The sequence below is a fragment of the Bos taurus genome, chromosome 9 (assembly GCF_002263795.3).
Source record: "Bos taurus isolate L1 Dominette 01449 registration number 42190680 breed Hereford chromosome 9, ARS-UCD2.0, whole genome shotgun sequence".
Lineage (NCBI taxonomy): Eukaryota > Metazoa > Chordata > Mammalia > Artiodactyla > Bovidae > Bos > Bos taurus.
The window spans coordinates 103,524,302-103,551,257 of record NC_037336.1 but is presented as its reverse complement, the minus strand read 5'-3'; the positions used below and the strand labels follow the sequence as shown (position 1 = coordinate 103,551,257).

Genomic DNA, 26,956 nt, shown 5'->3' with positions numbered 1-26,956 from the left:
ACATAAGAATTTACAGAAGCTCAGAATATTTTATGGATAGTGCATTTCTTTTCAGCATTCACAAATTATCCCAAAGTTATCAAAATAAGCATTTTTAAATGAGGGCTGAGAAAAATAGAATATCAAGCTACTAAATGAATTAAACATTAAATAATGCTAAAACGGAGCAAAATGCATAATTCCGACTCCCTACATAGTCTAAAAAGCAGCAAACCATGCTGCTTTTTCATAAAAAGTTAAAAACCAATTCTTCATAATTCTCCTGACATTACGCTAAGATTGCCCAATAACTGCAGAGAGATCATATTCTAGATCTGAAAAGGACCTGGTGTCTTTATGAGATGTGTTAAGGGGTGTGCATTTTCCAACATCAGTAAGTCTCGGCAGCTTCCTAATTTGGAAGCCAGTTGGCTTCAGTTCCCCCATCCCCGTCAGTGTCACCCATTATCCTGTCCACTCTTCCTGTCCCCAAAAGCTTCATTCCTGCTCTCAGCCTTGAAGTCAACCAATGCTTTCAGGTCCCAGAAATTGAGGTACTCTCTGAAAGATTTGTGTGGAATATTCGGCAATCCTCTGTGGCTGACACCCGCTCAGCCAGTCACCACACTTTCCTTGGAACACTGCAAGACAGCATGGGAGGGGGCACTCGCTTCTCCTGCCTGCAGCCTGGCAACTTCCTGCGCCTTTCTGGGTAATTTCCACTCCTTTGAGCATTGCCCTGCAGTTGCAGTGCCTCCTGCTGCAGCAGCTGATTCCAGTCTGCAATCTTTCCAACACCCGCAGGACTGGCTTCACCCGAGAACGCCCACCAGAAACACACCCCATGCATCCGGTGACTTCCCTTCAGAACTCTGCATCCTACTTGCCAGGCTCTTCCATGCAGCTCTGCAGCACAATTTCCTCCTCAGAGACCTGAGTTTCAGCCATGCAGGGACTCTCCTCTAAGTGTTGAAGCTTTAAAATGCCAACCACTTCCCTCAGCTCCTTCAGTCCTCTGGAGTGACTGCTTCCTGCAGCTGCCGTCTCCACCACACTTTCATAGATCTCACTTTATCCCTCACATAACTAGTTAACAATTTTATTCCTAGTTAACACTTGATCATAGTGTGAAAACTCCTGTGGTCTGTCTCTGGACAAAAACAAAAATACAACTCAAAAAGGTTACATTCACATCAAAAGGGACTCCTTGCATTTTAAAAAAGCATTTGAATTCTAAAGGAATGAGCTGAAGTTCTGGAGTGACAGGAGACAGGCAGAAGTGATATTTCTGCACAAAAACTTATCTATTCCACTAGTAAAGTGGGCCCTGAATTTCACAGCTGAGGTTGTAAGTCTCTTTTGGTTGTAGACACCGGATCAACACAGTCGTCCCTCAGACTCAACCAAACAGTAAGATCCTGGAGCAGAGAGACCAGGTCTTACACAACACTGTATGCCCAGGACACAGCAGATGCTGGAACACGATAAATGAAAAACAAAAGTTAAATGAATTATTGGCTCCTCCTACCCCCAGTTGGTGGCTCAGAGGGTAAAGAATTACGTTCAATCCCTGGGTTGGGAAGATCCCCTGAAGAAAAGAATGGCAACCCACTCCAGTACTCTTGCCTGGAGAATCCCATGGACAGAGCATCCTGATGGGCTACAGTCCATGGGGTCGCAGAGAGTCCTATACAACTGGGCAATTAACACTTTCACCCTGAGTTGAAATGGACCTCTCTAAGGCTCCAAGACCTTCAGATTTGGGGAATGGCTACATTCTACTCCTACAGACATGCAATTCTAGAAGTTGGCTTATAGGTTAACTTTTTAAGTTTATACTGTCTTAGACAAGAAGAGACCCTGCTGTTAAACAAGAAATAAAATCCAACCTCAAATCAACAAATAATAGATGCTGCAACGCTTTAACTGCCACTCAAGACAATATCTCTTCTGCGTGTTACACTCAGGGACATGCCTGTCCTCCCACCAGAAGCCCCAAAGCCTGCATTTGTGTATGTGTGTGTATCCCTCCGTGTCTTCTTTGGTACTTCAGTGTCTTGCCCAGAGCGGCATGGGATAATGCAAATGAGTTTGTTTGAGAGCTAGAATAATCTGAATTTGAATTCTTCCTCAGACTCTTTTCCACTTCTTGCCTTGGAAATGTTAACATACCTGAAACTTTCCAGTGTAAAACGGGGCAAAACATAACCACCTTCTATGGTTGCAGTAATCAGAGATAATACTTGAAAAGCACCCGGGACACAGTACTCAGCACTCAACAAGTAGCAGCTAGTACTAAAAACTGCTCACAGATAATCGATTGACACTGAAATCCCTGAGAGAGGAAAGTAAAATCTTTATTGTGAGGCAACCCCACTGAGGCAGCCAGTTAATGAGACCCTTTGATTTAGTTTTACGTTATCAAAGTGGCCTAAAGATATCAACTACAATTCTAATTTTCAAGTGTGAACCAGAGGCCTGATCACCACACATACTTCCCACATCGCTAAGGAACCACCTAGAGGACACTTCCTTTAGGGGCGAAGGCCAGTCAGAACAAAGCCTAAAAGCCACGGCGCGCTGCGCGTGCCCGCCCGCGGTCGTGGGAACAGCTCCTGGACTTCGCGGTGGCGGCTGCAGAGCTTCCCCTCGCGCGCAGGGCGCAGGCTCGGTCCCCACGGCACGTCCTCGCAGACTTCAGCCAGGACCTGAGCCACCGAACGCGGGGTCGGCGACACCAGGGAGCACGAGAGCGGAAGTGGGGCCCAGCAGGCGCCCACTCGGGCGGACACGACCCGCCCTCCTCCGCCGCGGCACCGGCTGCAGTCAAGACGGTGCCTCCCGCGTCGCAGCCTGATGGACGAACTCAGACGCGCTCTGGAAACGCCGCTACCCGGACGCTACCTCCATGACTTCCGGCTTCCCGCCGCGACGCCGAGGGATGACGCGCGCACGCCACGCCCCCTCCCTGAGGCGCATTTCCGGCTGGCGCGACGCACGCGCGAGACAGGCACTCGCGCGGAAAGCGGCGGAGGCGTTGGGGCGGAGGTTAAGGCGGCTCGGAGTGCCGGCGCGATGGAGAAGCGCGGTCGGGGCGCGAAGGCGCCCTCCATGCCGGCCCCTCAGCAGCCGCCGGTGACGCCTCGCAAAGAGAGGAGGCCTAGCATGTTCGAGAAGGAGGCAGTGAGTGCGAAGACGGGGCACGGGCCGCCCTCTGGGCTGCAGGACTCGCCCGCCTTTGTGGTGTAGACCGTGGAGCACTGCGTGGACCGAAACAGCTGTTTCAGTTCTCTTCACATTTACTCAGCTCAGGTTTCCCGAGAGGAACTTTTTCCAGAAATGCGTAATTTTAGTGTGTTTAATGTCATTACTCAAACCAGAGGGCAGATTTACTAACCAGAAGCCAGTGTATGTGTGCCTTAAAACAAGAATATTTGAATATACCAAGCAGAACAATGAGATGTTTTGAGTTTTTGTTAACAGCAGCAGTCTCAGTATTTGAAGAATATAAAAAAGAGTGTTAAATTGAAAGTAATTCTGCACATTAACTTACTGTCTGAAACTAATGGATAATGTCATTCAGTTTTATTGGGGATATAGCACCAGATTTCTATGTGACCATGATCTGGAAACCATTAGTAATCAATACTCCATATTTTATTGAGACTTGTAAGAGAGAAAATAATTTATTCAAGGGTACAGAATTGTAGTAATTAGAGCTGGGACTTCTGGTCCACTTGTCTGTAACTCTTTTAATACCTACTTAATGGGACCCATAATCAACAGGATGGAGGAGAGAGAATTTTTGAAGATCTTGATTCCCTCCACACCCCCACCCCCAAAAAAGTCTTGGTAACATTTCAGGTTCTAATGACTGCTCTTCGCTGTCTCCGTTTTAGAGGAAAGAGAAACAAAAGGAGAAAAAAGTAAGGGCACGTTCACAGAACTGAGAGCACAGCAAGGCTGACTGCTTAATGTGTTGGACTTAAAACTCATGCTCCCAGAAACCATATTGTATATAAGTCTGAGTAACCATAGGTCACCTACAGTAGTGAAAAGTATTTCTATTTTGAACTGCCGTTTATAAACTTACTGTCTACTAAAGATCTGAAGTCTTGAAAAGTAAGTTTGAATCCAAAAGGAGGGGACGACAGACAGGTACATTTGGTGTACTGCCGGGGTCCAGCCCCGGCTGATCCAGGGTATTCGAAGGGGAGACGGCTTAGGCGACTATTTAAATATTCATCAAAGATATAAAGAGTAATAGAATGAGGATAGCTCAGTAGGAAAATTCAGTGGAGAAAAGAGGCTGAGTAGCTTGGTTTACGCGGGAGACCAATAAAACTTCAAGACAAGAAGTTTCCACCATTTACGTAGGCCACAGGCGTCCTTCCGCTCTCCCGAAGGAGAGGAGACACTGAGGCCTCCCCGGTCAGATCTTAGAAGCCCAGGCATAATTAGTAAGCATGGCGGGTTCCTCGCTCCAGATGGAGACTCAGCCAGAGTGAGAGAGAGAGCACGACATGGGGAGACCAGTATTTCGAGAAACTGATCCCAATTCTTTATTTTCCAGAGTCTGTTTTTATACGCTGAGATGTTATACAAAAGTCATGTGGGGACAGCAGTCCTGACTTTTATTAAAGTCAGGTGCTTCATACAAATGTATACAGAGGTCTTAGGGGTGTTACATCATCTTCTGGCCAGGGGGGCCTGCTGACAATTTATGACCCTCTCCTTGTGACAGTGGTCAGTCAACCAGAACACTTTTTTCTCCAAGGGTGATTATTCTTAAAACAGACGCCACCCAAATAAAGTTACATTCCTATAGGGTGAGGGTGTAGTGGGTTTTAGTTAAGGAAAGAATTTACTTAGCCTAAGGTCTAACGTGATTAATATCAAAGGTTAATACTTATTTCTTCTATATATTCATTAATGTGTGTAAGGGCAGGGGATGTGGAGACTTAGCAACAAACATTGGCTCAACAAATGAAAAACCCTTCACCAATACAGTTTTTAATCAGCCCATCATACTTATACTAATAGTTTTCTAACTTTTCTAAGGAACCTGTTTTTAGAAGATTTAAAGCATCTCGTGCCTCTCACGTTTGGGAGGCTGTGAGCAATCACATGTGGCCGGACAAGCCCGTCAGGCAGGCTAGAGAACCTTCAGAGGAGTTTGTAGGTTGAAACACTCCTATCACGCCCAGGAATTATTATAAACTGGAGCTCTAAGTTAACTCCTCCGAAAGAGGTGGTGGGAGACAGCCCCCCGTAAAGTCAGAGGTGTAGGTGAGAGCACAAAGTAGTAAAGTAGGCAGGCTCTGGTTATGGGGGTAGATGCTCAAGGATTTCCAGGGGGACTCATGAGGCTTGATCCTGCCTTTGCGTATGTCGAGCCTCCTTCCTCATGACCTTTGCCATGGGCGGAGTACCTCACACTGGCCCCCAACAGTGTACAAGCCAGAATCTGGGGAAAGGGGGACATGGACAAGGCAGTTATTTGAGAATGAATGTGATTAATTATAGTTGTCTCTAAAGTCTGAGCTTTTACAGGTCAGAAATTTGAAATGAGGGATAAATGGAAAGAGACTCAGACTTCACAAATGCTCATTAAGTGTGCCTGAGGACAATGAGTTACTAATTGTCGTTCCTAACTTTTAGGTAGCTGATTACTGTCATGATCCTGAGCACAAAACTTAGGACACACAATTTAATCATTATAAGTATCTTTTGATTTTCTCTCTCCTGTGCCCATTTATTTTCTTTCATAGTAGCATCTCAGTTTTCCTTTGGAGAATGAACTCATTCCCCATTAAATAGAGTTTTGGTGGGACTGTACATCACCCTCCTTAACTTTATCCTTACGATGAGACCAAAACTAGGCTGATTAGATGAACTCTCCCTGGAATAATTCAGGAAAATGATCGAGATTAAATTGAAGTGGCATACTGAAGTGCCTTAAGTGCCTGGTTCTTCAGCGTTTTCTTCCATTCTCTGAGCTACGTCATGTCTTTCCAATTAGTTATGTACGTGGTCAACAAGAATCAGTTCCTGTTGCTTGGCAACCAACAATTCCAAAACCTTAAATTACTGATAATTGAAAACTTGATTAGTCTCACTTGTCTACATACATTTGAAAATCTAATTAAAATAAACTGAGTGGAATCAACAGCAGATTTGACACTGCAGAACAGTATTAGTGAATTAGAGATGGCAGTAGGAAACCAAAAAAAAAAAAAAATTAGACATCAGTGATCTATGGAAAAATTTGAGGCAAAACTTTTATTATCTTTGGAGTCCTTTGTGAGGAGAGGGGACTAATTGACCAAGACTTCAGAGAAAACTCAAGTAAATAAAATTAGAAATTAAAAGAGAACAAATTAACATTGATATAACAAATACAAAAGATCATAAGAAATCACTGTGCCAATTATTTGGGCAACCTAGAAGAAATGGATAAATTCCTAGTAACATACAGCCTTCCAAGACTGAATCATGAAGAAAGAGAAAATCTGAATTCACAGATCGATTACTAGTGAGGAGATGGAATCAGTAATCAAAACCCTCCCTAAAACAAAACACTAGGACCAGATGGCCTCACTGGTGGGGTCTGTGGAATAGTAAAAGAATTAATGCCAGTCCTTATCAAACTCTTCCAAAAAATAGAGAAAGGAATACTTGCAAACTAATTTTCAAGGCCAGCATTACCCTAATACACAGCCAGCCAAGTTTACAATAAGAAAATTACGGGCCAGTGTTCCTGATGAACATAGATAGAAAAATCCCCAATAAAATACTTGCAAACTGAATTCAACAGTACTTAAAAAAAATAATATATGAGTATCTTTATGAGTATGCTGTTAGCTATGGGCCTTTGATGTAGAGATAGAGCCTTTATTATGCTCAGGTACATTCCCTATATAACCACTTTGTTGAGAGTTTTTTCCTTTAATCAGAAATGGGCACTAATTTTTGTCAAAGCTTTTTCTGTATCATATTGCTTACTTTGCAGATGTTGAGCCATCCTTCAGTCAGTTCAGTTGCTCAGTCCTGTCCGACTCTTACAACTCCATGGACTGCAGCACTCCAGGCTTCTTGTCCATCACCAACTCCTGGAGCTTGCTCACATGTCCATCAAGTTGGACAACCAACCGTCTCATCCTCTGTCATCCCCTTCTCCTGCCTTCAATCTTTCCCAGCATCACGTTCTTTCCCAGTGAGTGAGTTCTTTGCCTCAGGTGGCCAAAATATTAGAGCTTTCAGTTCAGTTCAGTCGCTCAGTCCTGTCCAACTCTTTGCGACCCCATGAATCGCAGCACACCAGGCCTCCCTGTCCATCACCAACTCCCAGAGTTCACTCAGACTCACGTCCATCGAGTCAGTGATGCCATCCAGCCATCTCATCCTCCATCGTCCCCTTCTTCTGCCCCCAATCCCTCCCAGCATCAGAGTCTTTTCCAGTGAGTCAACTCTTCACATGAGGTGGCCAAAGTACTGGAGTTTCAGCTTTAGCATCATTCCTTCCAAAGAAATGCCAGGGCTGATCTCCTTCAGAATGGACTGGTTTCATCTCCTTGCAGTCCAAGGGATTCTCAAGAGTCTTCTCCAACACCACAGTTCAAAAGCATCAGTTCTTCAGTGCTCAGCTCTCTCTATAGTCCAACTCTCACATCCATACATGACCACTGGAAAAACCATAGCCTTGATTAGACAGACCTTTGTTGACAAAGTAATGTCTCTGCTTTTTCATATGCTATCAAGGGAGGGGGGAGGGAGGGGGGTGCAGGATTGGGAACACGTTTACACCCATGGCGGATTCATGTTGATGTATGGCAAAACCAATACAATATTGTAATTAGCCTCCAATTAAATAAGTTTAAAAAAAATATGCAATCTAGGTTGGTCATAACTTTAGTTTCAAGGAGTAAGTGTCTTTTGATTAGACCTTTAGCTTCAGCATCAGTTCTAAAGAATATTCAGGACTGATTTTCTTTAGGATTGACTGATTTGAACTCCTTGCAGTCCAAGGGACTCAAGTCTTCTTCAACACCACAGTTTAAAAGCATCAATTCTTCACTGCTCAGCTTTCTTTATGGTCCAGTTCTCACATCCATACATGACTACTGGGAAAACCATAGCTTTGACTAGAGGGACCTTTGTTGGCAAAGTAATGTCTTTGCTTTTTAATATGATATCTAGGTTTGTTTTCTTGCAAGGAGCAAGCATCTTTTAATTTCATGGCTGCAGTCACCATCTGCAGTGATTTTGGAGCCCACGAAAATAAAGTCTGTCACTGTTTCCATTGTTTCCCTATCTATTTGCTGTGAAAAGCATCACTACAAACAAAGCTAGTGGAGGGGATAGAATTCCAGTTGAGCTATTCCAAATCCTGAAAGATGATGTTGTGAAAGTGCTGTACTCAATTTGCCAGCAAATTTGGAAAACTCAGCAGTGGCCACAGGACCGGAAAAGGTCAGTTTTCATTCCAATCCCAAAGAAAGGCAATGCCAAAGAATGCTCAAACTACCACACAATTGCACTCATCTCACACGCTAGTAAAGTAATGCTCAAAATTCTCCAAGCCAGGCTTTAGCAATACATGAACCGTGAACTTCCTGATGTTCAAGCTGGTTTTAGAAAAGGCAGAGGAACCAGAGATCAAATTGCCAGCATCCACTGGATCATGGAAAAAGCAAGAGAGTTCCAGAAAAACATCTATTTCTGCTTTATTGACTATGCCAAAGCCTTTGTGTGGATCACAATAAACTGGAAAATTCTGAAAGAAATGGGCATACCAGACCACGTGACCTGCCTCTTGAGAAATTTGTATGCAGGTCAGGAGGCAACAGTTAGAACTGGACATGGAACAACAGACTGGTTCCAAATAGGAAAAGGAGTACGTCAAGGCTGTATATTGTCACCCTGTTTATTTAACTTCTATGCAGAGTACTTCATGAAAAACACTGGACTGGAAGAAACACAAGCTGGAATCAAGATTGCTGGGAGAAATATCAATAACCTCAGATATGCAGATGACACCACCCTTATGGGAGAAAATGAAGAGGAACTCAAAAGCCTCTTGATGAAAGTGAAAGAGGAGAGTGAAAAAGTTGGCTTAAAGCTCAACATTCAGAAAACGAAGATCATGGCATCTGGTCCCATCACTTCATGGGAAATAGATGGGGAAACAGTGGAAACAGTGTCAGACTTTATTTTTTGGGGCTCCCAAATCACTGCAGATGGTGACTGCAGCCATGAAATTAAAAGACGCTTACTCCTTGGAAGGAAAGTTATGACCAACCTAGATAGCATGTTCAAAAGCAGAGACATTACTTTGCCAACAAAGGTCCGTCTAGTCAAGGCTATGGTTTTTCCTGTGGTCATGTATGGATGTGAGAGTTGGACTGTGAAGAAGGCTGAGCGCCGAAGAATTGATGCTTTTGAACTGTGGTGTTGGAGAAGACTCTTGAGAGTCCCTTGGACTGCAAGGAGATCCAACCAGTCCATTCTGAAGGAGATCAGCCCTGGGATTTCTTTGGAAGGAATGATGCTAAAGCTGAAACTCCAGTACTTTGGCCACCTCATTGTTGGGGATTTTTCTCCCCGGGACTTGGAAGCTGAAAGAAGATGAACCTGAAAGAAGGACACTTGGACAGTCTCTGGCAAGGACTGGCAAGTTTATTTCTGCAGTCAAGCTTTTTTATAGAAGCAGGAACAAAGAGCTTAAAGTATACGGTCAGCAGAGTGCATACGGAGTTAACACATAATCAGTAAAAACATTTCAAGGACAGCGTGCTCTAAATGACTCATGGGCTTATCCCACAACCCGCTTTCACAAGTAACATCGCTATTAACTCTTGGCGCCGAGCATAACCAAAGGCAGGAGATGTTTTTCTGTCTGCAGTGCAAGGCCGGGTATTTCTGGCCCTTCGCCATTTTCCCAAGGACTTTCTCCTTTTACGGCTATTTTGCACTACGCTTCCCAACATATCCTCCTTTTGTTTTTAAATTAAGCATGGCGGCTGCTAGTTGGACTCCATTGTGGGAGGCATGGAGTCTTGAGTAGACACTTCTGTATCCCATAATCAAGGACAAAAAGAGCAGGGTGATTAATACATATATAAAAATATTGCTTCCTGAAAGCCAAGTTCTAGGGTCTAGAGATGATAGGGTTTTGGTTAAAGTATCATAGAATTGAGTGCTATACAATTCCCTAGGTACCCTAACTTGAAAATTAGCAACTTGTTGTTTCAACAAATTGATGTCTAAACTTGAGTTATTTGTGAGATCCTGCAAATGCTCCTTAACCTTATTCCAAGGATAGTCAGTGCTATTATAGGGCATGTTAGTCAGACAAAAAGAAGTAAAATTCCAGTGACAACGTATACGTGTTTGGAAAGCCAGTTGCTGCACTTGATCTCCTAAGTGGATACCCACAGTTTGTAACTCATTAATTCGTGTTTGTAATTGCCGATCTATTTGAGCTTGTCGAGTCCAAAGATCATGAGAGTCTTTGTGCCAAGCAGTGATAAAATCATGATTTTGTATAGAATTATGTAAAGCCATACCAGACAAAGTTCCTACAGTCACAATGGAGATAAGGCTTAAGATGCCTGCAATAATCCACCCAATGATGTGCTTAGATCGCCTAAGCCCAGTTTTCAACAATACAGAAAGAAATATAGAATCAGTCCAAGGCTCAATTAAGTTTATGGGAAGCCATAACTCAGATCTTTGTTTAACTAGCGCAATGCTAGCGTTGTGATATGAAATGGTGTGATTAAGGCAGGTATACAATGCACATGCAGTACAATTGACAATCTTGGCTGATAAGTCAATATCAAAATGCCCTACAATAAACAAGTACGGAAGGTGAACACACGACTGAATATAGCCAGTACTATTGTATAGGAAGGTATAATTAGAAGGACGAAACACACCCATAGTCCCATAAACACTAGCGAAGTGCTCTAAGGCTGCTGGAGTTTTCCAAATGTGCCATCGCTCTGGCCCCACAATGGGGACGACAATCCTGGGTCGTGGGGGCGATAAGCCCCCGTTATACCAATTCAGCAATATGTCCTTATCAGTCCATAAACTTGTCTTAGATTTATGAAAGCCTCCAATGCTTGATCTATTAAACCAGGAGCAATTATGATGTTCCTCTTGCTCTTCAGTGTCTGCTCAGCCTGATGAGTCATGTTTTTTCACTTGAGCCCATGTCGGGTAAGGATTCAGACGAAGGCGTTTCCTCATTGGCTCCTCCAGAGTCATTGATGAGACCCTTCGCGTCAACTTCGTCACTTCCCAAGGGAGTCCGGTCTTGGGGTCCTTCTCGGTAGCGGACATGACAAAGGGGAACCCAGATTTCCTCTCCATCTGCAATGACAAGACCATAACCCTTGCCTAGGAGTCGTAAGATTCCTGGCAGCCACTGATTAAATTGCTTATACCATATTGGTGTATTGATTTCTAATTTGCTGTTTTTGTCTTCTGTAAAATGTCTATCTGCACGAGTGTCAGAATTATTTTTTGTTAAGTTTAGTTAAAGATAATAGTAATTGAGGGTTCATGGGATAAGAAGTGTATCTCCTCTTCCATATTTCCCCTTTCTGTTTTAATAAATGAGTTTTAGAATGCGGTGGGCTCTTTTCAATAATGGCTTGACCCTGAGGATTATAGGGTATTCCTGTAATGTGTGTTATGTTCCATTCTGATAAAAATGAATGAAATGAATGCTAGGTGAATACAGGTCCATTGTTTGTTTTCAAGACAGAAGGAATCCCCATAATGGGGAAGGTGAGTAAGAGTGTGGAAATGGTGTGTTTGTTGGATTCTGAAGAGACAGGTACTACCCAGATAAAGCCTGAAAATGTATCAAGTGAGACAAAAAGCAAAGAAAATTTTCTTAAGGAGCAGTGAGTGAAATCAGATTGCTAAAGGGAATTAGGTTGTTGCCCCCGGGGATTAACTCCTGAAATCGTAGTTTGTAAGCGCAAAGGGGTGCAGACATCACAGGTTTTAATAATATGTCGTGTTTCAGTGAGAGGAATATGGTATTTAGAGTGCAATCTGTTAGCATTGGTATGAAGATTAGCGTGTTCGTCATTGGCAGATGTAAAAAGGGGAGCTATGAGCCTGTCAACAGCATCATTTCCTGCGACCAGAGGGCCAGGTAAACCTGAATGCGCATGTATATGTGCAATAAAGGAAGGTTCCGTAGTGAGCGAATTAAAGCCTGAGTCTGTGAAAAGAGAGTATATAATTCTTCATCTAGGTTGTATAAAAAGGCGGTAACAAAATCAGGAAAAAGGGAAGCAAGGTATTTGGAATCAGTATATATGTTGAAGGATAATGGTTGAAGTGACAAAAGAGCATATAAAGCATATGATTCAATTCTTTGTACTGAAGAATAGGTAGTGGGTAATTTCTCTTTGATATCAGGGCCGACAATCCCTGCTATGCCTTTCTTGTTGCCATCAATGAAATAGGTGGGTGCATTGGAAATAGGCTGGGATGCAATGATATTAGTTACAATGAATTTCGTACATTGTAGAAAGTCCCATAATTTTCCTTTTGGCAGATGAAATGAGATAACATTCTGAAAATCACTTAATGCCATTTGCATGGTCAGGTTATACTGTAAGGCAATTTGCAATTCCTGTTTTGTCAAGGGAACGTGTATTGCATATGGATCAAATCCAGTCAAAGTTTGTACATGGCTTCTTCCTGACACAATTAAGTGCCCTATTTTCTCAATATATGACACAATTTTTTTAGACTGTTTAGTGTGTAAATATACCCATTCTATTGGGCTGTGCGGAGCTATAATTGCAGTGGGCGAATGTTCAGTAGGGAATATATATAAAGAAACTGGTTGATCATAATCTAGCCGAGTTGAAAAAGATTGTTGAATGCGTTTCTCCACTAAGGCCAGTTCTTCTTTGACCTCTTTTGTTAGTTGCCTAGGGCTATTAGGGTCAGGGGATCCCTCTAAAATTTTAAATAGATTTTGTAAGGCATAGGTGGGGATGCCAACAGATGCCACAGCCAATTAATATCTCCTAGCAATTTTTGAAAATCATTCACCGTGTGTAGAGAATGCACAGAAATTTGAGTTTTTTGAGGTTTGATTTTAGATTCTTCCATAACATGTCCTAAATAATTAAAGGGTGCTTTCCATTGAATTTTATCTGGTGCTACAAGCAGGCCATGATTTTGAAAAGTAATAGTAACTTCATTATATAACTGTTGTAAACAGAGTTCAGATTCCATAGAGAGAAGTATATCATCCATATAATGAATTATAAACACAGTAGGATACTTGTCTCTAATGGGTTGTAATAAAACAGATAGGAGATATTGGCAAATGATAGGGGAGTTCATCATTTCCTGAGGTAGCACCTTCCATTGGAATCTTTTAACAGGAGCCATGTGATTTATAGAAGGAACTGAAAAGGCAAAACGTTTTCTATCTTTAGGGTGCAAAGGTATAGTAAAAAAGCAGTCTTGTAAGTCAATGATAACTACATACCATCCTTTGGTACCATAGAAGGGGAGGGCAATCCGGGTTGTAAGGGCCCCATAGGTGACAAGGTATTACTAACATTTCTTAAATCTATCAACATTCGCCATTTTCCTGATTTCTTTTTTATTACAAAAACGGGAATTCCATGGGGAAAACGAAGGTTCTATATGAGCTTTTTGTAATTGTTCATTTACTAATTGTGTAAGAGTTGCCAATTTTTCTTTAGTTAGGGGCCATTGAGGTGTCCATATTGGGGTATCAGATTCCCAATTGAGAGGCAGAGGTGTTAATTCAATGGCCCCCATTAAAAAGGTTCATTTAAAGAAATTGTGGCTTTCGTTTGTTCAAGAAAATCCCGTCCCCATAAATTGATAGGGATATTAGTAATATATGGTTTAAGATAAGCTACAATTTGATCAGGGCCATACACTTGTAAATAGGATGCACTGACAAAAGTTTGTGTGGCATCAGTTTCATCCATTCCTAATAGTCTAGAAGGAGCCACAACCTTACCCCAATCAAGGGGCCATTCTGCAGCTCTAATGATTGAAATGTTAGCTCCGGTATCTAACATGCCTGTGAAATTCTTTTCCCGTATGTGTAAAGTAAGCATGGGTTTCTGATGTTCCTTTAATAAAGTGGATAGTGTAGCAGTAAGGTTGGTACTGCCAAAGCTTCCCTGCTGAACTTTATCAGATGCCTTCATTGGTTTAACATATGGCAAAAGTAATAATTGTGCAAAACGTTCCCCTTTTTGTAATTATACATTTCCCATTTTCACAACATTTACCATAACATGTATTTCCCCTTCATAATCTTCATCCACAACACCAGTCAATACCACTAAACCTCTCACTGTGCAGCTACTACGTCCCAAAATCAGTCCCACTGTCCCGGGTGGACTCGGGCCATAATACCCAGTGGGAACTTTGTGGGGCTGTATAATTCTATTAGTTCCATATCCTAAGGACTAGGTGTATCACTCTCAGATGTAGCTGCTTGTGGCGTCATAACGTCAGGTCCTCCTTTTGTAGTGGGGCTAGAGGATGACCCTTTATCAGTTTCCCTGTTGTTTTTGTTGTGCACTGGAGTTCAAGGTGTTTCCATCCTTATCAAATTTAGGATGACATTCATTCAGCCAGTGGAACCCCCTTTTACATCTTGGACATACTCCTGGGGGTCTCTTCTTATTAGAAGTCATATTATTTTTTCTGGCCTGTGTTGGCATGCAACATTGTTTTTTCATATGGCCGGGCTTCCCACAGTTAAAACATTTGGCATTAGCAGCTTTCTGAACATTAAAGATTTCCAATGTTGCCAATTTTGCTCTATGGGACATAGATCCGATGTCCCTACATGCTTTCAAATATTCCATAAAAGAGCCAGTCTCTCGAATTGGTCTGAGCACGGATCAACATTCCTCATTAGCATTTTCAAAAGCAAGTTTTTTTAAAATAATATTTTGTAAAGTCACATCCTTAATAGATTTCTCAATTGCATCCTTTAATTTTCCTATAAATTGAGAATATTCCTCTTCATGTCCTTGAATAATCTTAACAAATGAACCATCAGAGTTGGGGCTATCAACCTTTGCTTATGCCCTGCAGGCAGTTTCTTTAATGAAATGTAACATCTGAGGGGTAATATTAGCTAATTGCACAATCATATCAGCCATGGCTCTTGTTCCAGTGAGCATATCATAGGTTAAACTGGCAGGGTTACCATGAGATTGCTGGTCAATCATCAGCTGTTGGGCCTCATCATTAATCCATATTTGCCATTGCAGTAATTGTTGAGGATTTAAAATCATCTTTGCTATTTGAAAAAAAAAATCATATGGCATCCAATGGCCAGCCCATCCTCCAAGAAATTCTATACAGTATGGAGAAGTAGGTCCATACAGAGTTCATGCTTTCTTAAAGCTAGACAACATGCCCAAATCTAGATTAGCCCAAGTATTTTGGCCTTGGGCAGGTTGATTAAATTGAATTGGGAAAGCGAAAGTGCAAGCAGACATCTCCCGAGGAGGAGTGAAATGATTAGTATGAGCAAAGTTAGCAATTGCTGTTACAGGCAGAGCAGAAGGAAAAACCTCAGATTTGGGCTGTCCATTGAATGAAATGACTTCCATTCTAAGTGGCTTCAGTTTTGACATGTCCTGTATATATATGTCTCTAAGTTGTTTTTCTAAGGATTGTGTCTGATTGAGCATAACATTCTTATATTTCAAAGCACCTTGCATATCTTGTTCCTTAAGCTCATATTCATGTAAAGATCGAATAGTTTTTACTTACAAATCAACATTATGCCCTTCAATTTGTTCTATGATAGCCCGTATGAGTGACCATGTAACCCTTGCTGATATGCTTCCAAAATATTATTTTTAACCCTTTTCTATATGTCTAGATTGAGTGTCCCCTCTTCTGGGAACCATGAATTGTTCCAGTAAAATATGATAGCAGTAGTTCAACTGATCTCTTGAAACATTAACACCGTTTTGTTTCAAAAAATGATGCATTATCGAAATGAAAGGAATTTTACTGCTATGTTGCCCCATCCTGCTTACCTTTTCTGCAGGGGCTCGTCGCTTTGTTCAGCCTTCCTCTCAAGTCCCTGTTCGGGCGCCACTTGTTGGGGATTTTTCTCCCTGGGACTTGGAAGTGATGAACCTGAAAGAAGGACACTTGGACAGTCTCTGGCAAGGACTGGCAAGTTTATTTCTGCAGTCAAGCTTTTTTATAGAAGCAGGAACAAAGAGCTTAAAGTATACGGTCAGCAGAGTGCATACGGAGTTAACACATAATCAGTAAAAACATTTCAAGGACAGCGTGCTCTAAATGACTCATGGGCTTATCCCACAACCCGCTTTCACGAGTAACATCCCTATTAACTCTTGGCGCCGAGCATAACCAAAGGCAGGAGATGTTTTTCTGTCTGCAGTGCAAGGCCGGGTATTTCTGGCCTTCGCCATTTTTCCAAGGACTTTCTCCTTTTATGGCTATTTTGCACTATGCTTCCAACACTCATGCGAAGAGTTGACTCATTGGAAAAGACTCTGATGCTGGGAGGGATTGGGGGCAGGAGGAGAAGGGGACAACAGAGGATGAAATGGCTGGATGGCATCACTGACTCGATGGACGTGAGTCTCAGTGAACTCCAGAGTTGGTGATGGACAGGGAGGCCTGGTGTGCTGCAATTCATGGGGTCGCAAAGAGTCCGACACGACTGAGCGACTGATCTGATCTGATCTGATCTGATGAGACTGAGTGCCATGATCTTAGTTGTTTCAATGTTGAGTTTTAAGCCAGCTTTTCACTCTCCTCTTTCACTTTAATCAAGAGGCTCTTTAGTTCCTCTTAGCTTTCTGCCGTAAGGGTGGTGTCGTCTGCATATCTGAGGTTATTGCTGTTTCTCCCAGCAGTGTTGATTCCAGCCTGTATTTCATGCAGCCCAGTATTTTGCATGATGTGCTCTGCATGTAAGTTAAATAAGCAGGGTGATGATGTGCAGCCTTAACATACTGCTTTCCTAGTTTTGAGCCAGTCTGTTGTTCTGTGTCCAGTTCTAACTATTGCTTCTTGACCTGCATACAAATTTCTTAGGAGGCAGGTAAGGTGGTCTGGTATGTCGAAAATGTTCTAGTTTGTTGTGATTCACACATTCGAAGGCTTTAGCATAGTCAGTGAAGAAGATGTTTTCTGGAATTCTCTTGCTTTCTCAGTGATCCAGAGGATGTTGGCAATTTGATCTCTGGTTCCTCTGCCTTTTCTAAATCCAGCTTGAACATCTGGAAGTTCTTGGTTCACATACTGTTGAAGCCTAGCTTGGAGAATTTTGAGTGTTACTTTGCTAGTGTGTGAGATGAGTGCAGTTGTGCAGTAGTTTGAACATTCTTTGGCATTGCCTTTTTGACCTTTTCCAGTTCTGTGGCCACTGCTGAGTTTTCCAAAAGTGCTGGTATTTTGAATGCAGCACTCGAACAGCATTATCTTTTAGGTTTTGAAATAGTTCAGCTGGAATTCCATCACCTCCACTAGCTTTGTTCATAGTCATGCATCCTAAGGCCCACTTTGCACTCCAGGATGTCTGGCTCCAGGTGAGTTATCACATCATCGAGGTTATCTGAGCCATCCTTGCATTCCTGGAATAAACAGGCATCCCTGGAATAAATTCCATTCGCCTGTTCAAATCCTTCAGTGGTTCCTCATTGTTCTGGGAGTAAGTTTCAACTTCCCTTTCATATTCTACTTAGTCCTACATGATGCCTTTTAAACCTTATTCTATTACTACTATTTTCCCCACTCTAAATAATTCATACATGCCAAACACATGTTTATTCTCAGAAAATGTTAAGTACTTTGTCCTGCCTATTTCCCGTTCCTATTAGACATCAGCCCAAACTTTATTTCAGAAGAGACTTCTCCAATTATTCAGTCCAAATTAAACCCTCATGGTGAGTTTCTATCAAGTCATATTATTTTATTTGTGTAGCAATTACCACTATTTTGGAGAAGGAAATAGCAACCCAGTCCAGTATTCTTTCCTGGAAAATCTCAAGGACAGAGGATCCTGGCAGGCTACAGTCCATGGTGTTGCAAAGAGTCAGACATGACTGAATGACTTCACTTCCTTTTCCACTAGAAGGATAACTCCATGGATGCAGACTTTTATTATGAGTTAATACAAGTAAAACAATTCTGGTTGTTATAATGAAGTTCACCACTGTAACTTCAGAGCATAGAGTACTTAACTGTGTGTGCATGCTAAGTCACTTCAGTTATGTCTGACTCTTCCCAACCCAGGGATTGAACCCACATCTCATGTTTCCTGCATCTGCAGGCAGGTTCTTTACCACTAGCGCCACCTGGGAAGCTCCCATTCCTAACTGAGGTAAAAGTGTTAATTGCTCAGTCGTGTCCAATTCTTTGTGACCCCATGGACTGGAGCCCACCAGACTCCTCTGTCCATGGGATTTCCCAGGCAAGAATATTGGAGTTGGTAGCCATTCCAGTAGATCTTCTCCAGGAGATCTTCCCATCCCAGGGATGGAACCCATGTTTCTTACATCTCCTGCATCGGCATGCAGGTTCTTTACCATTAGTGCACCTGGGAACCCCATACTTAATCACGCTGCTGCTACTGCTAAGTCGCTTCAGTCGTGTCCGACTCTGTGCGACCCCATGGACTGCAGCCCACCAGGATCCCCCGTCCATGGGATTCTCCAGGCAAGAGTACTGGAGTGGGGTGCCATTGCGTTCTCCGTACTTAACCATAATAGCCACTAAATAAATAGTTCTTTAAGGCAGGTTGAATGTTATCAAATAAATGTTGAATGTCAAAAGCATGGAATGACATATATACCAAATATACCACTTTTGTTGTCTTTTCAATTAAAACTTAAGAGTAAACAAATGTATTATTTATTCAAAGATAAAATAATTAAAATTATAAGAAGGCAATAAAGGATAATATTTTCATAATGTCAGAGAGAAAAGTGAAAGTGAAGTTGCTCAGTCGTGTCCGACTCTTTGGGACCCCATGGACTGTAGCCTACCAGGCTTCTCTGTCCATGGGATTTTCCCAGCAAGGGTATTGGAGTGGGTTGCCATTTCCTTCTCCAGGGGATCTTCCCAGCCCAGGAATTGAGCCCGGGTCTCCCACATTGTAGGCAGACACTTTACCCGCTGAGCCACCAGGGAAGCCCCAGTGCCAGAGCAGGGAGCCTGAAAGGTTTTCCTTACGTAACTGTCTTTCAGCCACTCAGTTGCCCTCTCAAAGGCCACTCTTGTTTCTAGTTCTTCCGCATCTTCCATGGATGTTCTAAACCTATGCATTCAAATTTGTGTTTGTGTGTTTTTGTGTTTATAGATAGATAGATGACACCTGTATATTTTTTCTCCTTGTTCAAGTTGATAGCCAGGCTTGACTCTAGGATTTCGCAACCACATAATCATAGATGTCTGTTGTAATGGATTTCCAAGCTTTGTGTCAGCCCTGTCCCACTGCCCCCGGGTCCTTAAAACTGAAATTTCATTATGGAATTTAAAAAATCATCTTTCTCTGTCTCTCTCCTTCTCCTTTCAGTATGCACAAATTTTAAGAGAAAGACTGAGAGAATCAATTCATGATGTTCAGTATGTAGAGCCTCCATTTGATGACTCAATTGCTGATCTAGGTAAAGAATGGAAGAGTGCCCTGGCAAAACTAAAGTTTGCTAATTCATATAGAATGGAGCCATTGAAAAAATTCCAGGCTCATTCGGTAGAAACAAAAGTCCAGCAGATACTAAAGGTAGGTTGATAGGTATATATGATAGCAATATCTTAATTTTGGGGATGTGACAAACCATGTTAAGATTTATGGCAGTATAGTTACTCTGACTGATTTTTTTTTGTAGCATTTGTCTCTGAAAGTACTTTGTAGTCATACTGAATAATCTTCATGTTCATGCTATGATTAAAGCTAAATCAAAAAGAATTTCTTTTGGTATTTCATTTAACAGTTCAGTTGCTCAGTCGTGTCTGACTCTTTTCGACCCCATGAATCATGATGTACTCTGCATAGAAGTTAAATAAGCAGGGTGACAATATACAGCCTTGACTTACTCTTTTCCCAATTTGGAACCAGTCTGTTGTTCCATGTCCAATTCTAACTGTTGCTTCTTGACCTGCATACAGATTTCTCAGGAGGCAGGTTGGGTGGTCTGGTATTCCCATCTCTTGAAGAATTTTCTGCAGTTTGTTGTGATCCACGCAGTCAAAGGCTTTAGGATAATCAATGAAGCAGAAGCAGATGTTTTTCTGGAATTCTCTTGGTTTTTCAATGATCCAACAGTTCAGTTCAGTTCAGTTGCTCAGTTGTCTCTGACTCTTGGTGACCCCATGAATCACAGCACTCCAGGCCTCCCTGTCCATCACCAGCTCCCAGAGTTCACCCAAACTTAGGTCCATTGAGTTGGTGATGCCATCAAGCCATCTCATCCTCTGTCATCCCCTTCTCCTCCTGCCCCCAATCCCTCCCAGCATCAGAGTCTTTTCCAATGAGTCAACTCTTCGCATAGGGGGCCAAAGTATTGGAGTTTCAGCTTTGGCATCAGTCCTTCTAAAGAACACCCAGGACTGATCTCCTTTAGAATAGACTGGTTGGATCTCCTTGCAGTCCAAGGGACTCTCAAGAGTCTTCTCCAACACCACAGTTCAAAAGCATCAATTCTTCGGGGCTCAGCTTTCTTCACAGTCCAACTTTCACATCCATACATGACCACTGGAAAAACCATAGCCTTGACTAGATGGACCTTTGTTGGCAAAGTAATGTCTCTGCTTTTGAATATGCTATCTAGGTTGGTCATAACTTTCCTTCCAAGGAGTAAGCATATTTTAATTTCATGGCTGCAATCACCATCTGCAGTGATTTTGGAGCCCCCAAAAATAAAGTCTGACACTGTCTCCACTGTTTCCCCATCTATTTCCCATGAAGTGATGGGACCAGATGCCATGATCTTTGTTTTCTGAATGTTGAGCTTTAAGCCAACTTTTTCAGTCTCCTCTTTCACTTTCATCGAGAGGCTTTTTAGTTCCTCTTCACTTTCTGCCATAAGGGTGGTGTCATCTGCATATCTGAGGTTATTGATATTTCTTGATTCTAGCTTGTGCTTCTTCCAGCCCAGCGTTTCTCATGATGTACTCTGCATATAAGTTAAATAAGCAGGGTGACAATATACAGCCTTGACGTACTCCTTTTCCTATTTGGAACCAGTCTGTTGTTCCATGTCCAGTTCTAACTGTTGCTTCCTGACCTGTATACAGGTTTCTCAAGAGGCAGCTCAGGTGGTCTGGTATTCCCATCTCTTTCAGAATTTTCCACAGTTTATTGTGATCCACACAGTCAAAGGCTTTGGCATAATCAACAAAGCAGAAATAGATGTTTTTATGGAACTCTCTTGCTTTTTCCATGATCCAGCGGATGTTGGCAATTTGATCTCTGGTTCCTCTGCCTTTTCTAAATCCAGCTTGAACATCTGGAAGTTCATGGTTCATGTATTGCTGAAGCCTGGCTTGGAGAATTTTGAGCATTACTTTACTAGGTGTGAGATGAGTGCAATTGTGTGGTAGTTTGAGCATTCTTTGGCATTGCCCTTCTTTGGGATTGGAATGAAAACTGACCTTTTCCAGTCCTGTGGCCACTGCTGAGTTTTCCAGATTTGCTGGCATATTGAGTGCAGCACTTGAACAGCATCATCTTTCAGGATTTGAAATAGCTCAACTGGAATTCCATCGCCTCCACTAGCTTTGTTCATAGTGATGCTTCCTAGGGCCCACTTGACTTCACATTCCAGGATGTCTGGCTCTAGGGGAGTGATCACACCATTGTGATTATCCATAAATTATTTATCTTTCAGGTTCCATGTTTCTCCCATATTTGAAGGAATGAGTGAAAAATAAAACCCATATTGAATATGTGCGAAAAACTGATTCATGACTACACTAAACATCCTAAGAATAGGAAATCCCCAACTTTTGTGTGGATTTTCTTCTTCATTAAACAAGGTGGAATCTGAAGTTCATTTAAGACAGTTGTTTGAAACTCAGACACATGTTTTCAGGCTAGTCCAACAAAGCTTCTTCAATTTTACAGTTGATACTGTAATACCAATATTAATTATACTAGCATTTGTGTCTGAAGGCTACATTGTTCAGATGGAAAGAATCCCTTTCACCATCTTTCCTAATAAAGGGCCAAATTAAAAACTTTCAAATTTCAGAATGTTTGTTTAAGGGGCCACCTTTTTGAATCCCCTTTTCACCTTTGGGCATCAGGCACCCAGGAGATTTCTGACGACCAGGTTCCCACCGTGGGATTCTACCCTGCCTAACCCCCCTCCAAGGGTACTCCTTGTTTAACATTACCTCCCCCGCCTCAAATGTGCAAATGCATTCCCTTAGTAACAACTGATGTAAGCTAGCTGTTGGGAAGAAGGCGTGCATTTAACTTCTTTTGTGTATATAATATAACATGTGCTCATGTGCTTAGTTGCTTAGTCATGTCCAGCTGTTTGCAACCCCATGGACTATAGCTCGCCAGGCTCCTCTGTGGGATTCTCCAGGCAAGAATACTGCAGTGGGTTGCCATTTCCTTGATTTACATCCCCTTAACTGTATCAGAATTAATTCTTAAATGAATATGTTAATACAGAAGAATATTTAGGAAACCCATTTCCCCCACCCCCCTCTACCACCATAGACATAGATACATTTCTAAACTGAAGTAATAATAACCAGATAATATTCAGAAACTATATTATGGCTCATAACTTGGAAATAAATTCAACTCAATACAGTAAAATAATCATTAACCCTGTGGCCTAACAGCAGGCATTTTGGTGTGTCTCTCACTTGGCCCAACAGCACTGACTGCGTTCAAGTTTATTTGGTATAGCAGAGTTTCATGCTGTGCTTACATGTGATCATTTACGGAACTGCATTGAGCAGAAGGGGCTTGGAACAGCTTATTGGATATGTAGGGGGAAGGCTGTGGTCACAAAGAGGCTAGGGATTTTCTTTTGTGTTTAGGGGACATTATCACCATTCTAGACACAGAAATAATATACACTGCTGGAGCTTGTAGGTATCTTCCTATAGCAACTATTCATTAATTGTTAAAATGGAACATGTATGTATTAATAGAGAAAGCCTGGGACCTCTTAGGCAAACTGAGAAGAGAATGGATGTTGCTAAGTGTCCAAAAGATTGAGCTAAATGCCTGAGGGAACTAAATGCTTCTAGACCCAGTTCAGATCCAAAAGCCTTCTAGAAGGGAAGCACAACCAAAAAATGGGTAATTTATTTGGTTTTATTTGCCTGTAAAATTAGCAGGTAGGCATCCATTTATCGTTAGAACCTAGAACATTGGTTAGTTTGTCATTGGTCTCAGTCAGTTAATCAAAGGCAGGTGCCACCTGCTCACCAGCTGGTCCAAGTCTGCTTGTGGTTTGTAGAAAAATGCAGTGCTTCATGGCCCACATCTTCTCCCCACTCCCAGCTATATATTAATTTACTGACAAACATGATGAGCAGTCTTTGACTTCCATATTACTCATCTGGAGGTCACAGAAAAAAGCAGTAGAGTGAGTAGCCATAGGGACAGGATTAGAAAGAAGTGGCCTTTAACTGAGGGAGACAAGAAGACAGGGATAGGGACTTCCGTGGAGGTCCAGTGGTTAAGACTCCATGCTCCCAGTGCAGGGGGTGTGAGTTCAGCTCCTGGTAAGGGAGCTAAGATTCCACAGGCCCAGTGGCAAAAAAACACCTTGTGTCTCCCTAGTAAATGTTTGGCAGAGTAACCTAGTAAAGGAAAACTTAAGGATTGCTGCTGCTGCTGCTAAGTCGCGTCAGTCGTGTCGGACTCTGTGCAACCCCACAGACAGCAGCCCACCAGGCTCCCCAGTCCCTGGGATTCTCCAGGCAAGAACACTGGAGTGGATTGCCATTTCCTTCTCCAATGCATGAAAGTGAAAGTGAAGTCTCTCAGTTGTGTCTGACTCTTAGCGACCCCATGGACTGCAGCCCACCAGGCTCCTCCATCCATGGGATTTTCCAGGCAAGAGTACTGGAGTGGGGTGCCATTGCCTTCTCCTAAGGATGGCTAATGAAGAGCAATTGAACATAATTTTAAAACCAAATCAAATTTTTTTCAAAATTGTTATTGAAATAAATTGGTAAGCATATCAATCATTTAATATCATTTGGTTAGAGATATGTGTATGTTTCCAAAAGCTGCGTATATTAATTAGACACATTTTCTACTTCAATTTTTATTTAAAATTTGAAAATTAAAATATCTTTCTTAATTTTTTTAAAGGAAAGTCTTCAAGATGTCAAATATGACGACAAAGTCTTTTCTCATTTGTCACTTGAATTAGCAGACCGCATATTGTCATCAGTCAAAGAATTTGGATACCACCGTTATAAGTTCATTATAAAAGTATTATTTATTCAAAAGACAGGTCAGGCAATCAATGTAAGTACCTCCACGTGGGAGCATGGTGGGAGGACTTGGCCCAGGGAAGGCTGCTGCCCACAGGACAGTCACCAGGCTCCCAGGGAGGAGAGAATTCTACCGCATCCACCTGCACACTTAGGGAATGGGGAGCTTCCAGGTGGACAGGTGGCCCCTTGGGGTGGTCTGGAGAAGGGGAGGTCATCCTCTGATGCCTAAACAACAAGAAGGAACCAGCCGTGCTAAAGATCAGGCAGCAAGTCCCAGCAGAGAAAACATGGAGTGCAAAGACAACACGGACTTGACTGATAACCAGAGAGACTGGGGTGTATTTAGGCAGCCCCACCCCAGAAGTGAGCAGCTTGTGACACCAGTCACGTGCTTCCTTATCGTCCTGTGGGTCAGCTCAGTCTGGATGGGCTGGGTGGACTTTCTTCTGGCCTCACCAGAGGAAAGTGGTGCAGTTTCAGCCATCTGGTGATGCAGCTGGCCCAGAGGTCCCAGACAGCCTTGCTCACAGTCGTGACCGTTGGTTCCCCTGCACAGAAGCCATCGTCCTCCAGAGGAGGAATAGTGTCCTTACACAGGGCTCCTCACAGCATTCCAGAGGTGAGAGCAGAAGACTTCCTAAGGCCTCTCTTGGAAGCTGCACAGCATCGCATTATTTTGCTCAGGGCAAGTCCCAAGGTCAGTTCATATTCATGGGGTGGAAAAGCAGACTCAACCTCCTGAGGGGAGAAGCTCACCACAGAAAAATCAGATTTTGTGTGGCTTCGTACATGAAGCAAAGGAGTTAGGATTTCTCTAACAGCCTGCTTATAGGATCAGTACCATTTCTTCATTTCAAGACAAGACCCTAACAAACTTTTGGTTGAAGATCTGCGGTAGAAAGGATAATGCCTGACTATGGAGTGTGACAGCATGGTACTGCACGCAGAACCCCTAGACTTGAGTCACAGAGCGCCTCCTCTTCTGCCCCGGGACACACACTGCTAAGGTGGTCTCTCTGTGTTAGACAACTTACCCTCTCCAATAAAGAGAAGATGGGCCCAGGAAGCATCACTATTAAGTCTTATCAGCAAAGGGAAAATTGGACAAACTACTTTTAAAATAAAACTTCCTAAGATAGTGAGTGATGCAACTTCTGAAGAAACCAAACTTGTATAGATTAAAGAATCACTTTTTAACATGTTTGATCTGAAATGGGCCTTCTGAACATTTCTGTCCTAGATTGCCAGCAGATGGATCTGGGATGTGGCGTGGGACAGCTGGGTTTCCGCGAAGCATGAGACGGAAACTTACGTGGTGTTGGTCTTAGTATTCGCTCTCTACTGTGAATAGCTTGTTCCATGGACCAAAGAGTGTTTACTTCTAAACTTTCCTAAAATACATGAAAATTTATAGACTTGTGAACTTCATGGTAGTTTTGATTAACTATATTCTTGTATCTCCAATTGAAGCTTCTTAATTGTATTCTTTTAACAACAAACAAGTAAAAGCTGGATTTTTACCTTTATACTTACTAGTTATCATATTTATTAACATTGTATTACCTCAAAGTGGAGAAGGCAATGGCACCCCACTCCAGTACTCTTGCCTGGAAAATCCCACGGACGGAGGAGCCTGGTGGGCTGCAGTCCATGGGGTCGCTAAGAGTCAGACACAACTGAGAGACTTCACTTTCACTTTTCACTTTCATGCACTGGAGAAGGAAATGGCAACCCACTCCAGTGTTCTTGCCTGGAAAATCCCAGGGACTTGGGGAGCCTGGTGGGCTGCTGTCTATGGGGTCACACAGAGTCAGACATGACTGATGCGACTTAGCAGCAGCAGCAGCAACCCCAAAGTATAAGAAGTATATGCATATTCCTTTTTCATATATACGAATGTTTATAGTGGATTATGGAGAAATTATCACTCTTGTTTTGTTGTTGTTCAGTCACTCAATCGTGTCTGACTCTTTGCGACCCCATGGGCTGCGTACGCCAGGCCTCCTGTCTCTTCACCGTCTCCTGGAGTTTGCTCAGACTCGTATCCAGTGAGTCGGTCATGCCACCCACTATCACATCCTCTACTGTCCCCTTGTCCTCCTGCCTTCATTCTCGTTAGATTTGAGAAAATTGGAATTTGCTGTGGGAAATTAGGACACAACCTCGTACAATGTCAAAGTAAGTGATGTTATGATAGATTTCGGAGAACTTCCAGAGGAAGATGTATTTTGTATGCTATCTTAATATATTGCATGCATTGTTTTGAAAGAACCTACCCAGTTTGAAAGAAAGACGTTGAGATGTTTCATACTTCCCTAACTACTACCTCTCCCTCCAATCAAAACACTCGCAAGTGTGCAGTCTATTTGTTAGTCTATTCATCAGGCTCTTTTTAGTTGCAAGAACCAAAAAATGTAACACAATCATCTTTAAAAAGAGCAAAATTGTATTTCCCAGGCCTTTG

At 42.4% G+C, this 26,956-nt stretch overlaps 2 protein-coding genes across 11 annotated transcripts in view; one reads left to right on the top strand and one right to left on the bottom strand.

Annotated features, from left to right (window-relative positions):
* ERMARD (ER membrane associated RNA degradation) overlaps positions 1 to 15,695 on the bottom strand; it is a 41,622-nt gene extending 25,927 nt beyond the window's left edge. For 3 of the 8 annotated variants that reach the window (XM_010808772.4, XM_010808769.4, XM_010808773.4), the window contains exon 1: positions 2,884 to 2,912. In XM_010808772.4, coding sequence (XP_010807074.3) covers positions 2,884 to 2,889 — 6 coding nt within the window. In that variant the 5' untranslated portion in view covers positions 2,890 to 2,912. Of the gene's footprint in view, positions 1 to 820 lie in introns of all 8 variants that reach the window. The other 5 variants (XM_005211162.4, XM_024996533.2, XM_010808768.4 and 2 more) reach the window with 4 other exon arrangements.
* Positions 2,987 to 26,018, top strand: DYNLT2 (dynein light chain Tctex-type 2). Of its 3 annotated transcripts, XM_059889861.1 has the most exons (5): positions 2,987 to 3,162; positions 19,592 to 19,798; positions 24,365 to 24,523; positions 25,049 to 25,189; positions 25,733 to 26,018. In XM_059889861.1, the coding sequence occupies exons 1-5, from the start codon at positions 3,055 to 3,057 to the stop codon at positions 25,841 to 25,843; spliced, it is 726 nt and encodes a 241-aa protein (XP_059745844.1). In that variant the 5' UTR covers positions 2,987 to 3,054; the 3' UTR covers positions 25,844 to 26,018. The 3 variants fall into 3 exon arrangements, with proteins under 3 accessions (XP_059745844.1, XP_059745845.1, NP_001178182.1); XM_059889862.1 differs by lacking the exon at positions 19,592 to 19,798; NM_001191253.1 differs by lacking the exon at positions 25,049 to 25,189 and having other exon boundaries at positions 3,055 to 3,162; positions 25,733 to 25,843.
* The last annotated feature ends 938 nt before the right edge of the window (positions 26,019 to 26,956 follow it).

Coding starts and splice junctions, on each gene's coding strand:
- DYNLT2 (XM_059889861.1), top strand. CDS start 3,055: ATGGAGAAGCGCGGTCGGGGCGCGAAGGCGCCCTCCATGCCGGCCCCT. Junction 3,163..19,591: donor GCATGTTCGAGAAGGAGGCA/GTGAGTGCGAAG, acceptor TTCTCCTTTCAG/TATGCACAAATTTTAAGAGA. Junction 19,799..24,364: donor AAGTCCAGCAGATACTAAAG/GTAGGTTGATAG, acceptor ATTTTTTTAAAG/GAAAGTCTTCAAGATGTCAA.